The sequence below is a fragment of the Musca autumnalis genome, unplaced genomic scaffold, assembly GCF_047663935.1.
Source record: "Musca autumnalis isolate F117 unplaced genomic scaffold, ASM4766393v1 scaffold_1, whole genome shotgun sequence".
NCBI classification, from domain to species: Eukaryota; Metazoa; Arthropoda; class Insecta; order Diptera; family Muscidae; genus Musca; species Musca autumnalis.
This window is the reverse complement of record NW_027411644.1, coordinates 114,502,414-114,518,482: the sequence shown is the minus strand read 5'-3', so window position 1 is coordinate 114,518,482 and position 16,069 is coordinate 114,502,414. Positions and strand designations below refer to the sequence as shown.

Genomic DNA, 16,069 nt, shown 5'->3' with positions numbered 1-16,069 from the left:
TCTAACTGTATTTTAACGAATGCAAATCTTTTGTGCGACACCTGTTATGTGAAAACTAAATCAGGATCGGTTTGTATTTTTCGCGTAATTGATGTTTATATCATTATCACCAACTGCGACATCTGTTGCAATGGAAGATAACAAATGTCTTGTCTTTCTATTATTTAGTGGTTTACGATAAAATAAGTGCGCCTAGAAGTAAACTACAAAATTTGAAATTATGTGTGATCGTTTACGGTATCATGAAGTTATAGCATTGTTAATTTGACACATGTCTTGCAGAGGGCCAACTAAGAGGTAGTTTACACTATATATCAATGTCATATGACACGAAATAAAAACATTCCATATCTACCCACGCAGGCAATGTGAAGACGTAATTTTATTACATTTTTGCTGGTGTGGACGCACAGAGTAAATGGCGTAAGGAAAATCTCCAATATTGCACATATTAGCGAATATATAACGATGGAAAATTTCATGTCATATGACATTTACATATAGTGTAAACTACCCCTAAGTAAATAAGTACGTAATAGTAATGAAAAATAAGGATTTTTGTTGTTGTTATTTTTTGTGGTTCCAGGACGAATTTTCTAAAACCCGGCCTTATCTCGCACATTTGCATCAACAGTGACCCACTGGTAAAATTTCAAGCTCCTAGCTTTAGCCGTTTTGGCTGGGCGTTGATGATGAGTCAGTCAGTCAGTCAATCACTTATCACCAAGCTCATTTATATATATAGAAGATTTAAGATTAGAATTTAAGTAAAAAATCGTTGAAAACCCATATAATTTTTTATTTCTTTCTCTTTTCAAAATATTCTGGTTATTTTTTCTTTCAATAAAAATAAAGGTTTCATTCAATTTGGAAAAGGTTTCATTTGATTTGGAAAAGGTTTCATTTAAATTGGAAAAGGTTTCATTTGATTTGGAAAAGGTTTCATTTAAATTGGAAAAGGTTTCATTTAATTTGGAAAAAGTTTCATTCAATTTGGAAAAGGTTTCATTTAATTTGGAAATGCTATATGTTGGCTATACGAAAATATGAACTTAAATGAACAATTTTTGTTGCAGAATTTTTGTTGGCTTTTAAATTTCAAATTACAGAAAGTTCGTCCAAAAAATAAAGCTAAGGTACAGAAAATCGGAAGATTTGTTTTGAGGCTATACCAAAACACGGACCTACGTTCCGTTAAACATTTTAAGTAAAATCCTCGAAGTACCAAAAATCGGGAGGTATCGTTATATTGGGGCTATGTTGAAAATTGTTGATGCAGATGTGTGGTGACCACTACAACCTTCAAATGTCAAGTTACAGTTAGTTCGATTAAAAATTTTAGCTAAAATTGCCAAATTACTAAAAATCGGGAGGTACCGTTATATGGGAGCTATATCCGAACATGGACCTATGTTTGTGTGTGACCACTCAGAACTTCAAATGTCAAACAACTGCTAGTTCGGTTTAATATTGTAGCTAAAATCATCAAATTACTGAAAATCAGGAGGTACCGTTATATGGGGGCTTTATCAATACATCGACCTTTCTTGACAATTTTTGGTGGAGAGGTGTGGTGACCATTAAGAACTTCAAATGTCAAATGTTCAAATTACAGCTAATTCGGTTAAAACTTGTAGGTAAAATTCTCAAAATACCGAAAATCGGGAGGTACCGTCATATGGGGCTATACCAAAACATGGACCTATGTTCATAATTTTTACGAATGTAAGTCTTTTGGTCACTAAGAACCCTAAATATTAAATTATAGCTAAGTCGGTCTAGAAATGTGTCTTAAAACGTCAAAATATCTGAAATTGGGCGGTAACGTTATATGGGGGTTATACCAAAAAGTAGAGTTATGTCCACTAGTTTTGTTATATAAGTTTATTGACACTTAAGAACCCTAAATGTCAATTTATAGCTAAATCGGTCTGAAAATGTAGCTTAAAACGTAAAAATGCCGTATATCGGGGGGTACCGTTATATGGGGGCTATACCAAAACGTGGACCTATGTCCACAAGTTTTGTTATATAAGTTTATTGACATTTAAGAACCCTAAACGTCAAATTATAGCTACATCGGTCGGAAAATGTAGCTAAAAACGTCAAAATACCGTATATCGGGGGGTACCGTTATAAGGGGGCTATACCAAAACGTAGACCGATATAGCCCATCATCGAACTTGACCTGCCTGCAAACAAAAGACACATTTTCCCAAAATTTCAGACAATTTTTGGTGGAGAGGTGTGGTGACCACTAAAAACTTCAAATGTCAAATATTCAAATTACAGCTAATTCGGTTAAAACTTGTAGGTAAAATTTTCAAAATACCGAAAATCGGGAGATACCGTCATATGGGGCTATACCAAAACATGGACCTATGTTCATAATTTTTTCGAATGTAAGTTTTTTGGTCACTAAGAACCCTAAATATCAAATTATAGCTAAGTCGGTCTAGAAATGTGACTTAAAACGTCAAAATACCTGAAATTGGGCGGTAACGTTATATGGGGGTTATACCAAAAATTAGACTTATGTCCACAAGTTTTGTTATATAAGTTAATTGACATTTAAGAACCCTAAATGTCAAATTATAGCTTAATCGGTCTGAAAATGTAGCTAAAAACGTCAAAATACCGTATATAGGGGGGTACCGTTATATGGGGGCTATACCAAAACGTGGACCGATATAGCCCATCATCAAACTTGACCTGCCTGCAAACAAAAGTCACATTTTCCCAAAATTTCAGACAATTTTTGGTGGAGAGGTGTGGTGACCACTAAAAACTTCAAATGTCAAATATTCAAATTACAGCTAATTCGGTTAAAACTTGTAGGTAAAATTCTCAAAATACCGAAAATCGGGAGGTACCGTCATATGGGGCTATACCAAAACATGGACCTATCTTCATAATTTTTCGAATATAATTTTTTTGGTCACTAAGAACCCTAAATATCAAATTATACCTAAGTCGGTCTAGAAATGTGACTTAAAACGTCAAAATACCTAAAATTGGGCGGTAACGTTATATGGGGGCTTTTCCAAAACATGGACCTATGTCCACTAGTTTTGTTATATAAGTTTATTGAGTAGCTAAACACGTCAAAATACCGTAAATCGGGGGTACCGTTATATGGGGGCTATACCAAAACGTGGACCTATGTCCACAAGTTTTGTTATATAAGTTTATTGACACTTAAGAACCCTAAATGTCAAATTATAGCTACATCGGTCTGAAAATGTAGTTAAAAACGTCAAAATGCCGTATATCGGGGGGTACCGTTATATGGGGGCTATACCAAAACGTGGACCTATGTCCACAAGTTTTGTTATATAAGTTTACTGACACTTAAGAACCCTAAATGTCAAATTATAGCTACATCGGTCTGAAAATGTAGCTAAAAACGTCAAAATACCGTATATCGGGGGGTACCGTTATATGGGGGCTATACCAAAACTTGGACCTATGTCCACAAGTTTTGTTATATAAGTTTATTGACACTTAAGAACCCTAAATGTCAAATTATAGCTACATCGGTCTGAAAATGTAGCTAAAAACGGCAAAATACCGTATATCGGGGGGTACCGTTATATGGGGGCTATACCAAAACTTGGACCTATGTCCACAAGTTTTGTTATATAAGTTTATTGACACTTAAGAACCCTAAATGTCAAATTATAGCTACATCGGTCTGAAAATGTAGCTAAAAACGGCAAAATACCGTATATCGGGGGGGTACCGTTATATGGGGGCTATACCAAAACGTGGACCGATATAGCCCATCATCGAACTTGACCTGCCTGCAAATAAAAAACGCATTTTCCCAAAATTTCAGCGTCCTATCTCCATTTTTGTGGTTGCTAGAGTGATTAACACAGACGGACGGACGGACATGCACAGATCGACTCAGAATTTTACCCTGATCAAGAATATATATTCTTTATAGGGTCGCAAATGAGTATTTCAATGCGTTACAAACGGAAAAACAAACTTAATATACCCTCCATACTATGGTGGAGGGTATAAACAAATCATGAAATCCAGTGGATTTCGGAGCATTAGTATAAACCAGCTATAAGAATACTATATTCTACAACAAATTGATGTACATATGTACATAGATAAATTGTAATGACGTGATTCAAATATTACATTTATGTACATATGTATATGATAAGTAAATATTTGTTTAATAATTCCAATACCACCTGCCACACGCCCCTTCAAACAATCACAAATAATAAAAACAATAGTTTATTTTTCCTTATCTCTCGCTCTCTCTCTCTTTAATTGACAATTCACTGAATAAACAATTTCATGCAATTAAGGTACAATTGTAATATTTTTTGATTTGACCATTGCAACCAACTGCTTGGCACCTGCACCATTAGCTTCTTCATAGTAAGGCAATGTTTGCATACTTTTCAGCCAATCTGATAATTTGGGAAACTTGGATTGATCGATATCGGCAAAAGCTACCAAAGAAGTGACCGATGTTAAAATACTAAAGTCAGCAATTGTCAAATGGTCACCAGCCATGTATTTGTTATCCTTGAGGAATGATTCCAGAAAACCAAAACTCTCCACTATGGCATCGATTTGATGTTGAGGCACCTGTGTTTGATTTCTAAAGAACAGGGGAGCGGTAATGTTACGCAAACCTCCTTGAAACAAGACACCAGCTTCGAAATACATGCGCTGATCAACAACAGCTCTTTTAAGCAAATCTTTTGGATATAGCGAATCATCTTTGCCATATTTGCCAACTAAGTACGCCATAATGGCATGTGAATCCCATATAAAGTGTCCATCATCTTCCAGAGTTGGTACAGTATGTTGGGGATTCTTTTTCAAATATTCCTCCGACAAATGTTCTTTAGCCAACAAATTGACGACTTTATATTCGTAGGGCAAATTCAATGCTTTCAACGTAAGCAAACAAGCACGTACCGGTGGACTTGGATCTAAACCGTATAAAACAAGTTTTCCCATTGTTGTTTGTGATTATTTTATAGTTTCGCTTTCGAATTCCGTTACCAGTAGTGAACGCTTTGGACGGTTGAAAACAACTAACTAATTGAAATGCTAATAGATTAAATTTCAACAACTTGATAACTGCTATCTGTCTGTGTGAGATTAATTGTTGCTAATGTAGCGTTTATTTTTATTTAGCAAAATCTCAATCAAAGTGGAATTATGAAATAATAGCTCTGTTCCAGAACTAAAAAGTTTTTACAATTTTTACCACTTTTACACATTTTGCGTTCCCGTACACAACTTTTTTATGAAAATCGTTTACGACTTTTACCACTTTATAAAGTACGGAAAAACCAAATGTAATATGTTGGAGTGACAAGGCTACGTACAGATTAACTCAAAGAGTGACTCATCTTAAAAAATCAAGTTTCGAAACTCGTTTAAAGTTACCGATTGATATTTAACTTTCCAACTTAAAAAAATTATTATACAAAAAATAAAATAACTACTTGGACCATATTTTGTAAAGGGTTAAATGTCTTTGCAAGATCAATCAAGATTTGAAGTACTTTAGTACTTAAGAAACTCAAAAAACTTTATTGTTGATGTATTTCAAACACCTGGAAAATAAGCTGTAACTCGTTGAGTTTTAGAGATATATACATGGGCATTTGACACAAGATAAAGTAGAAGTCGTATGCCACTCTTTGAATAAATGAGCGATATGTAGTTCTTCATTTTTATAGATAAATTCCAATTCCAAATGAGAGTAGTTCAATGAAAAGTGAAAGCATATTGAAAAGTTTCGAATTTCGCTTAACAGCTGCGAAATAACTAAAAACAAGTAAGAAAGTATCAGTCAGCTGTGCCGACAGAGATATATCCTCAGCCTCGGACCTAAAGAAACACAGTACTTCTGACGTCTATAAGGGTTTTTTGTGTTTTTGGGCCTATCTCTCAGGAAGTACGGATTTGCCCCCGAAAATACTTTACCGTCTTAGCTATGGCCGCATATACAACATGTTGCCAAAAATTTAAAAACGATCCCAGGTGAGTCTTTAAAGTGCACTCCTTCCAAAATTTATGTGGGAGGTACTCGAAAGTGTCGTCCGATGTAATCAATATTAGGCCATAATTCAAGGCTGTAGGAAATAATACGTTTGGACCAAATCGGTTTCTCCCTTCAACAGTTTGTTTAGTTGGTGCCTGCAGGCTTTTTGGAGATTTTGGGCCACTATCTCAGGAAGTATGGAAATGCCTCCGCAAAAAATGCGCCGACGTAAAAGAGCCCGCAAGACGAACTTTTTGGAAAAAAAATCAAAATGATCCGAGACGAACTGTTAAACTATACTTCTCCCAAATTTTGTGTGGGAGGTACCCGATGGAGTGCACCGATATAATCCATATTCGAACCCAATCCATTTTAGAGAAAATTTTTGAACTTAAACTAAGTTTGGACAAAATATAACTAATGCCAAATTTTGGCACCCGATCGGTTGCTTCGTTCATGAGTTATCGCATGCACCAGACAGACGGACATGGCTAAATCGACTTGGAATTAAGTACTACAACAAATACAAATCAACAACAACCAAATAGGAATTTGATTTTGTTTGTAACGTTAGTGTCAAAGATAAATGTAAACAAAATAAAGAAATGTCTATAAATTATTGGAATTTAAAAAACTAATATTTTTTTCCCATTTGATTGCATATTTTGGAAAACATGAATGAAAACTAGATAGATTTTCAATTTGAATGTTTCCATATCAGTCCACTAAATGCATAATTTCTCGCAGAAAGTAGAATTCTTGCAAACATTTTTGGGGTCGCTGGTAATTCATTGAAAAAGGAGAAGCTGTTTCAATGTTTTGTTTTAGAAATCAAAGAAGCACACATTTATTAGGGCTTTATTCTTTTCAAGTTTAACAAAATACCACACATATTAACAAATATTGTACCGCCTCTATAAGCGGTGTTTTAGTGTACGGCACGTCGTTTGGACTTGGAGGAGGTTACATGTCATTTATATGAAGAAGTCTTTATGGGAAATAGTTTTTTTCTGATGAATATATTTTTTCTTTAAAAAATATATATCCCTAATATACATCGAACATAGAAATAAATATAAAAAATGTCGTATGGAATTTGACACTAACATTACAGCCCAGTTCAGTCAGCTGGGTATTGCTGTTACCTTTTCTAGTTCTACCATGTCTGAATGCTTTATATTTACATTTTGATTCAAATTTGTTCTATTTTAGTGGATTTTCAAAATGAATTTGTTTTTTGCTGAGGAAATTTTAAGAATAACAACAATGTTGTTTTTGTAATTTTTTTAGTTGTTGTAATTCATGCATATACCTTATATAAATATGCCTTGATTATATTTATGAAATTAAAATACCCCCCATACCAAGTGCGGATATTATTCGAATGTCCGGCACAACTTTCGAAAACGATATCACTGTCGAAGGATTGGCAAATGTTTTTCGGGTGTACACAAGCACGTTGTTCTTTTGTTCGTCAAAAGTTTAAAACCGATACATATCATTTTCGAACATTTTGTTTTTTCTTCACAAGAAAAATTGTTTCGAGAAACATATTTTACTTCGGAAATTTTTTACGTTTTAAAAAATAATTTTATGTAGTTCGTAAAAAATTCCCATTTGCTTTTTTCAAATATTTTCGATATAAATGCTACTTATAATATTAACAAGAAGTGATGATAAACACAACATATAGCTTGGTTACAAATACAAGACAACAATGTTTATAAACTGTTACACGCATTGAATCGCAAACATTACAAAGAAGAAAAGGTACATAACAGATAAATCAAGAGACGTCAGATAAGGTTAAACATGTCATAAAATCGAAACTCCGCCAAAAATGCTTTTTCGGCACTATCGTAAAAACTATCATCTTTCATTCGCTAATAATATTATTAACGACATTCGAATTCGAAGGTTTTCCTGCCACAAACTGAGCGACGAATGAAACGTTTTTAATTCGTTCTCAAGTGTCGTTTTCGAATAAAATATCCGCAAAACTATCGAAAAACATTCGAAAACGGATCGTTTGCGATAGCAATGGTATGGGGGGTAGACTTTGTTCATTCTTCTAGAACAATGGTAGGCAATGGCGTGTGTAAAAATTCCTTACACACACAATTCAACTAATTGAAAAAACATGGCTCTCACACAATGACACCCCGAAAGTATGCAATAGAAAAATATGTTGCCTACCATTGTTCTAGAATAACTCGGCGTACTACATTTATAAAATATATTTCGAAATATTAATGAATATCAGTGTTTTTTGAGCACAAAACGACTGGGGACACGCCACGGTAATGATAATTTGCACATTGCGACCAATTTTTATACCCTACACTACTATGTGGAAAGGGTATTATAAGTTTGTTTTGGGAAAAATGCATGTAACACCGCGAAATATTCGTCGGAGACCCCCAATGTGGTATACCAATCTTCATATCTCGGCGAGATAAAGCGATCTTGAGATGTGTGTCCGTCCGTGTGTCCGTCTGTCCATTATAAATTGTAATCAAACTCCAGGCCGCAATTATGGACCGATCGTCACGAAATTTGGTATGGAGGTCGGTTTCACATCAGAATAGATCGCTATTTTAATTGGTGATGATCGTGAAATATTTAGCGGGTGAAATGGACCAAAAACATAATTTTTATCCGATTTTGTAGCTGCTGTGTAGGTCGCAATAATAGTCCGATCGCCTCGAAATTTTTAATAAGGTAAGACAATATGACAAAGAAGAAGTTTGCAATTCGAGATGGCGATCAGATAATATTTAGAGGGTTAAATGGACCATAACTTTTGTGTGAAAATTGTGAAAATTTCTAATAAATAGCTTATATGTTTGTTCCTGAAAGACATATTCCCTACTCGTGAGTTATATTTGGAAGACGATCTCTTGACCTTTCCATTGATGTCGATTATGTTGATGTACGTGATCAGATAACAGAGTTACAGCCTAATATATCCAGTTTTTTGTTTGTAGTTTAATCATAAGCCCGCTAGAGGTCGCAATTATAGCTCAATAGTTACGAAATTTTGCACGAGGTAAGAGTTTAGGTTGAAGAAAATGCCTATAATTTTGCATGGTGATCTGATATTATTTAGCGGTTGACATACACCACTACTTTTGTATGAAAAATATAAAAATTTTATCTTTGGTCCATATTTTCATTCCTGGAGGAAATATGGTTGTCAAATTGGTTTTTTATACAAATATTGCAACATGGGGTCGCCTCTCCACCTATTTTATACCTCAGGATTTAGGGTAAAGAGGATACAAACAAAATACGACCAAAGATGTGTCTCATCGAAATATTGTTTTTAGACCCCAAGTATATTTGGACGAAATTCGTTTCAGACAATTTGGAGTCTATTTAGCGCTGTCCGTTCATCTGTCTCTCTTAATGTCTAACTGGCTGGTGCGCACGATAACTCTCGAACGGATCTACCGATTAGAAACAAATTTTATACAACGTAATATTTTGCCTAAACTTTGTTTAAGTTCGAATGTAGGCTATGTCGGTCCACACCTCCCCCAAAAAAGTTAAAAATTGTTTTCGAAAAATTGTGTGAACGATAACTGGTGAAGTGAGCAAGCGATTTGCTCCAAACTTTCCATATATTATTATTCCCTCCAGATATAGATCGGATAAGACTATATCGGTCCTTAAGGTACCTCCCACACAAAATTCCGAAAAGGGACATTTAAGAGTCCTCTCGAATCGTTTTGAATTTTTTCAGCAGATTGTACTTGCGCCGCAAATCCGCAAGTTAACTCTCAAGGGTCGAAACTTTACACATCGTATAATTTCATCCAGTCATGTGTCAGCTCGGAATATGGACTATATCGGTCCGTCCTTCGAGTACCTCCCACACAAAATTTGGGAAAAGCGCAGTTTGAGGACCCGTATCGGATCTATTTGATTATTATTATTATTATTATTATTATTATTATTATTATTATTATTATTATTATTATTATTATTATTATTATTATTATTATTATTATTATTATTATTATTATTATTATTATTATTATTATTATTATTATTATTATTATTATTATTATTATTATTATTATTATTATTATTATTATTATTATTATTATTATTATTATTATTATTATTATTATTATTATTATTATTATTATTATTATTATTATTATTATTATTATTATTATTATTATTATTATTATTATTATTATTATTATTATTATTATTATTATTATTATTATTATTATTATTATTATTATTATTATTATTATTATTATTATTATTATTATTATTATTATTATTATTATTATTATTATTATTATTATTATTATTATTATTATTATTATTATTATTATTATTATTATTATTATTATTATTATTATTATTATTATTATTATTATTACTAGCAGACCCCAGTCCGCGTTGCTGGCCCGTCGTAATGAGTTTTAATGACAACTTTTTATCGACTTTATGCTTGACAATTCAAAAATAGGTATTTTCTACCTCAATTCTTCGCTCCATTGTCAAACCGAGAAGGATTTTTTGTCTGTAGCCTTTCTTTTCTCTTACGGACTTTGTCGGATTTGATCGCCAATTTATGCTTTTAAGGATTTATTATCGTCCATGTCCCTGTCTTTATCCTAAAGCGATCTAATTATAAAAGTTAAAAAAATGGTTAAATCGAATTCTCCCGCTTATTGAGACTTATGTGCTTTAGCTTTTCATGGCTGATGGACCGTTGATCCTCACCATTCAAGTAAATTTGTAAATATATAGTTTTTCTTGATCGGGGGCGCAACCACCGTTGTCTCGAAAACTAATTTGCAACCCGATGCACTCATAAGTTTATAAGTTTATGCACTCATAAATATAGTGATTATAAAATAATAGGCCCCGAAATTCGTCTACAAATATATAGCATTTTGGACCACGGGACATTCTTGAACATTTTCTGAATATTAGGTTCAGTAGTTTTGGAAAAATAATGTTTTGAAAAGAGTGGGCGTGATCATCTGTTTTCAAGATATAACATATTAAAAAAAAGTAGGCCTGGTCCGGTATTTTGGCTCCAAATATGTACCTAGGCTGCACACAAGTTCATTGCCTACCAAAATGTATGCTGAAACCGATATAATCATACGTTTGGCTTATATGTATAGCGTTTAACAGAAAGGCATGGGGAAGGTACCCCACCTCTTCCGAAATTCATAAAATATACATAACAACGGCAAACATTGAGTTTTTGTCCCAAATTTTGTGGAAATCCATTCAGTTATGACATATTAAAAAAAAAACAGGCGTGGTGGGGCCTATAGGCCCTAAAGAAGTACCTAGATTGTAGATTAATCCGTAAATTTTTAATCCGATACATGCATAATTTTTGCAAATATAACGTTTTTTAAAAATATCGCATATGGGAGGTACCCCGCTCCCTCTGGAATTCAATAAAATATGTAACCTGTTTTCGGTAGGCGTGGTAAACTTTTCTTTCCAAAAAACCTAAGTTGGGTTATGACAGCATTTGATTTTTATTCATAAAGGTAAGGAGTTTTTTTCTTCAAAATTCAAGAAAATATGCCCGTACATTTCCTGACATTTTCAGGAAAATCGGTTCAGTAGTTTTGTAGATGCAACATATTTTAAAAAGTGGGTGTGGCCAAGTCATTAGATTCTAAAAAAGTGGGTAAGGTCTTCCGACATTTTTAAAAAAGTAGGGTACAGGGGAAGTACCCCGCCCCTTCCGAAATTCAACTGAATTTGTAGCCTATTTTAAGCGGGGGCCATCCTTGTACATTTCCTGGGAATTTCAGGAAAATCGGTTCAGTAGTTCTTGTAGAAATGATAAAAATTGAAAATTGAAAAAAAGTGGTCGTAAATTTTCTTTGCATAAAAACCCAAATCGGGTTATGGCGCACATTTTACTGAAAAAATTATCGAAATCGGTCCAGCCGTTCTCAACTGATGCCATGACCAACGAACGACATTTGATTTTTATTTTTAAAGATTTAAAAATTTAGACAAATCGCGATTTCCTTGAAAATCCCTACAGTAGTTTTGTAGATGTAACCTAATTAGAAAGTGAGCGTGGTCGGATCTTAAGTCCCAAACTAAGTACGTAAGGTTGGAGACACAATCGCCATTGACTCGCAAATAAATTCCGAAACCGATACATTCGTATTTGTTGCAAATATTGCATTTTTACAAAAATAGGGCATAGGGGAGGTACCCGCCCGATCCGAAAGTCCAAAAATGTGTAGCCTATTTTTATCGGGGACCAACCTTGTACATTCGCTGAAAGTTTCAGGAAAATCGATTCAGTAGTTTCGTAGATATAACATATTTAAAAAAGTGGGCGTTGTCCAGTCTTAATGCCCCAAATAAGCACGTAAGGTCGGAGACACAATCGCCATTGACTCGGAAATTAATTTTCAAAGCGATACATTTGTAATTGTTGCAAATATTGCATTTTTACAAAAATAGGGCCCGACCCCGCCCGATCCGAAATTCAACCAAATATGTAGTCTATTTTAACCGGGGGCCATCACTCTACGTTCCCTGAAAATTTCAGGAAAATCTGTTGAGTAGTTTCGTAGATATAACATATTTATAAAAGTGGGCGGAAAAGTGGGCGTGGCCAATTTTTCTTTGCATAAAAACCTAAACTGGACTATGTCTAACATTTCCACAAAAAATTATCCAAATCGCTCCAGCCGTTTTCAACTGATTCAATTACCAACAAACGACAATTGAGTTTTATATATAAAGATTATTATTATTATTATTATTATTATTATTATTATTATTATTATTATTATTATTATTATTATTATTATTATTATTATTATTATTATTATTATTATTATTATTATTATTATTATTATTATTATTATTATTATTATTATTATTATTATTATTATTATTATTATTATTATTATTATTATTATTATTATTATTATTATTATTATTATTATTATTATTATTATTATTATTATTATTATTATTATTATTATTATTATTATTATTATTATTATTATTATTATTATTATTATTATTATTATTATTATTATTATTATTATTATTATTATTATTATTATTATTATTATTATTATTATTATTATTATTATTATTATTATTATTATTATTATTATTATTATTATTATTATTATTATTATTATTATTATTATTATTATTATTATTATTATTATTATTATTATTATTATTATTATTATTATTATTATTATTATTATTATTATTATTATTATTATTATTATTATTATTATTATTATTATTATTATTATTATTATTATTATTATTATTATTATTATTATTATTATTATTATTATTATTATTATTATTATTATTATTATTATTATTATTATTATTATTATTATTATTATTATTATTATTATTATTATTATTATTATTATTATTATTATTATTATTATTATTATTATTATTATTATTATTATTATTATTATTATTATTATTATTATTATTATTATTATTATTATTATTATTATTATTATTATTATTATTATTATTATTATTATTATTATTATTATTATTATTATTATTATTATTATTATTATTATTATTATTATTATTATTATTATTATTATTATTATTATTATTATTATTATTATTATTATTATTATTATTATTATTATTATTATTATTATTATTATTATTATTATTATTATTATTATTATTATTATTATTATTATTATTATTATTATTATTATTATTATTATTATTATTATTATTATTATTATTATTATTATTATTATTATTATTATTATTATTATTATTATTATTATTATTATTATTATTATTATTATTATTATTATTATTATTATTATTATTATTATTATTATTATTATTATTATTATTATTATTATTATTATTATTATTATTATTATTATTATTATTATTATTATTATTATTATTATTATTATTATTATTATTATTATTATTATTATTATTATTATTATTATTATTATTATTATTATTATTATTATTATTATTATTATTATTATTATTATTATTATTATTATTATTATTATTATTATTATTATTATTATTATTATTATTATTATTATTATTATTATTATTATTATTATTATTACTAGCAGACCCCGGTCCGCGTTGCTGGCCCGTCGTAATGAGTTTTAATGACAACTTTTTATCGACTTTATGCTTGACAATTCAAAAATAGGTATTTTCTACCTCACTTCTTCGCTCCATTGTCAAACCGAGAAGGATTTTTTGTCTGTAGCCTTTCTTTTCTCTTACGGACTTTGTCGGATTTTTCGCCAATTTATGCTTTTTAGGATTTATTATCGTCCATGTCCCTGTCTTTATCCTAAAGCGATCTAATTATAAAAGTTAAAAAAATGGTTAAATCGAATTCTCCCGCTTATTGAGACTTATAAGTTTTAGCTTTTCATGGCTGATGGACCATTGATCCTCACCATTCAAGTAAATTTGTAAATATATAGTTCTTCTTGATCGTGGGCGCAACTACGGTTGTCTCGAAAACTAATTTGCAACCCGATGCACTCATAAGTTTAGCAAATATAGTGATTATAAAATAATAGGCCCCGAAATTCGTCTACAAATATATAGCATTTTGGACCACGGGACATTCCTGAACATTTTCTGAATATTAGGTTCAGTAGTTTTGGAAAAATAATGTTTTGAGAGTGGGCGTGATCATCTGTTTTCAAGATATAACATATTAAAAAAGTAGGCCTGATCCGGTATTTTGGCTCCAAATATGTACCTAGGGGGCACATAACTTCATTGCCTACCAAAATGTATGCTGAAACCGATATAATCATACGTTTGGCTTCTATGTATAGCGTTTAACAGAAAGGCATGGGGAAGGTACCCCACCTCTTCCGAAATTCATAAAATATCCATAACAACGGCAAACATTGAGCTTTTGGCGCAAATTTTGTGGAAATCCTTTCAGTTATGACATATTAAAAAACAAAACAGGCGTGGTCGGGCCTATAGGCCCTAAAGAAGTACCTAGATTATAGATTAATCCGTAAATTTTTAATCCGATACATGCATAATTTTTGCAAATATAACGTTTTTTAAAAATATCGCATAGGGGAGGTACCCCGCTCCCTCTGGAATTCAATAAAATATGTAACCTGTTTTCGGTAGGCGTGGTAAACTTTTCTTTCCAAAAAACCTAAGTTGGGTTATAACAGCATTTGATTTTTATTCATAAAGGTAAGGCGTTTTTTTTTAAATATGCCCCCTTCAAAATTCAAGAAAATATGCCCGTACATTCCCTGACATTTTCAGGAAAATCGGTTCAGTAGTTTTGTAGATGTAACATATTTTAAAAAGTGGGTGTGGTCAAGTCATTAGATTCTAAAAAAAGTGGGTAAGGTCTTCCGAAATAGATACATTCGTAATGATTGTAAATATAACATTTTTAAAACAGTAGGGTATAGGGGAAGTACCCCGCCCTTCCGAAATTCAACTGAATTTGTAGCCTATTTTAAGCGGGGGCCATCCTTGTACATTTCCTGGCAATTTCAGGAAAATCGGTTCAGTAGTTCTTGTAGAAATGATAAAAATTGAAAATTGAAAAAAGTGGTCGTAAATTTTCTTTGCATAAAAACCCAAATCGGGCTATGGCGCACATTTTACAGAAAAAATTATCGAAATCGGTCCAGCCGTTCTCAACTGATGCCATGACCAACGAACGACATTTGATTTTTATTTTTAAAGATTTAAAAGTTTAGACAAATCGCGATTTCCTTGAAAAACCTTACAGTAGTTTTGTAGATATAACCTAATTAGAAAGTGAGCGTGGTCGGATCTTAAGTCCCAAACTAAGTACGTAAGGTTGGAGACACAATCGCCATTGACTCGCAATAAAATCCGAAACCGATACATTCGTATTTGTTGCAAATATTGCATTTTTACAAAAATAGGGCATAGGGGAGGTACCCGCCCGATCCGAAAGTCCAGAAATGTGTAGCCTATTTTTATCGGGGACCAATCCTGTACATTCGCTGA

At 31.3% G+C, this 16,069-nt stretch overlaps 1 protein-coding gene across 1 annotated transcript; it reads right to left on the bottom strand.

Moving 5' to 3' along the window:
• Positions 1 to 4,256: 4,256 nt before the first annotated feature.
• Positions 4,257 to 5,122, bottom strand: LOC141390770 (glutathione S-transferase 1-like). Its single transcript, XM_073963737.1, has one exon. The coding sequence runs from the start codon at positions 4,993 to 4,995 to the stop codon at positions 4,327 to 4,329; it is 669 nt and encodes a 222-aa protein (XP_073819838.1). The 5' UTR covers positions 4,996 to 5,122; the 3' UTR covers positions 4,257 to 4,326.
• Between the last annotated feature and the right edge of the window lie 10,947 nt (positions 5,123 to 16,069).

Coding starts and splice junctions, on each gene's coding strand:
- LOC141390770 (XM_073963737.1), bottom strand. CDS start 4,995: ATGGGAAAACTTGTTTTATACGGTTTAGATCCAAGTCCACCGGTACGT.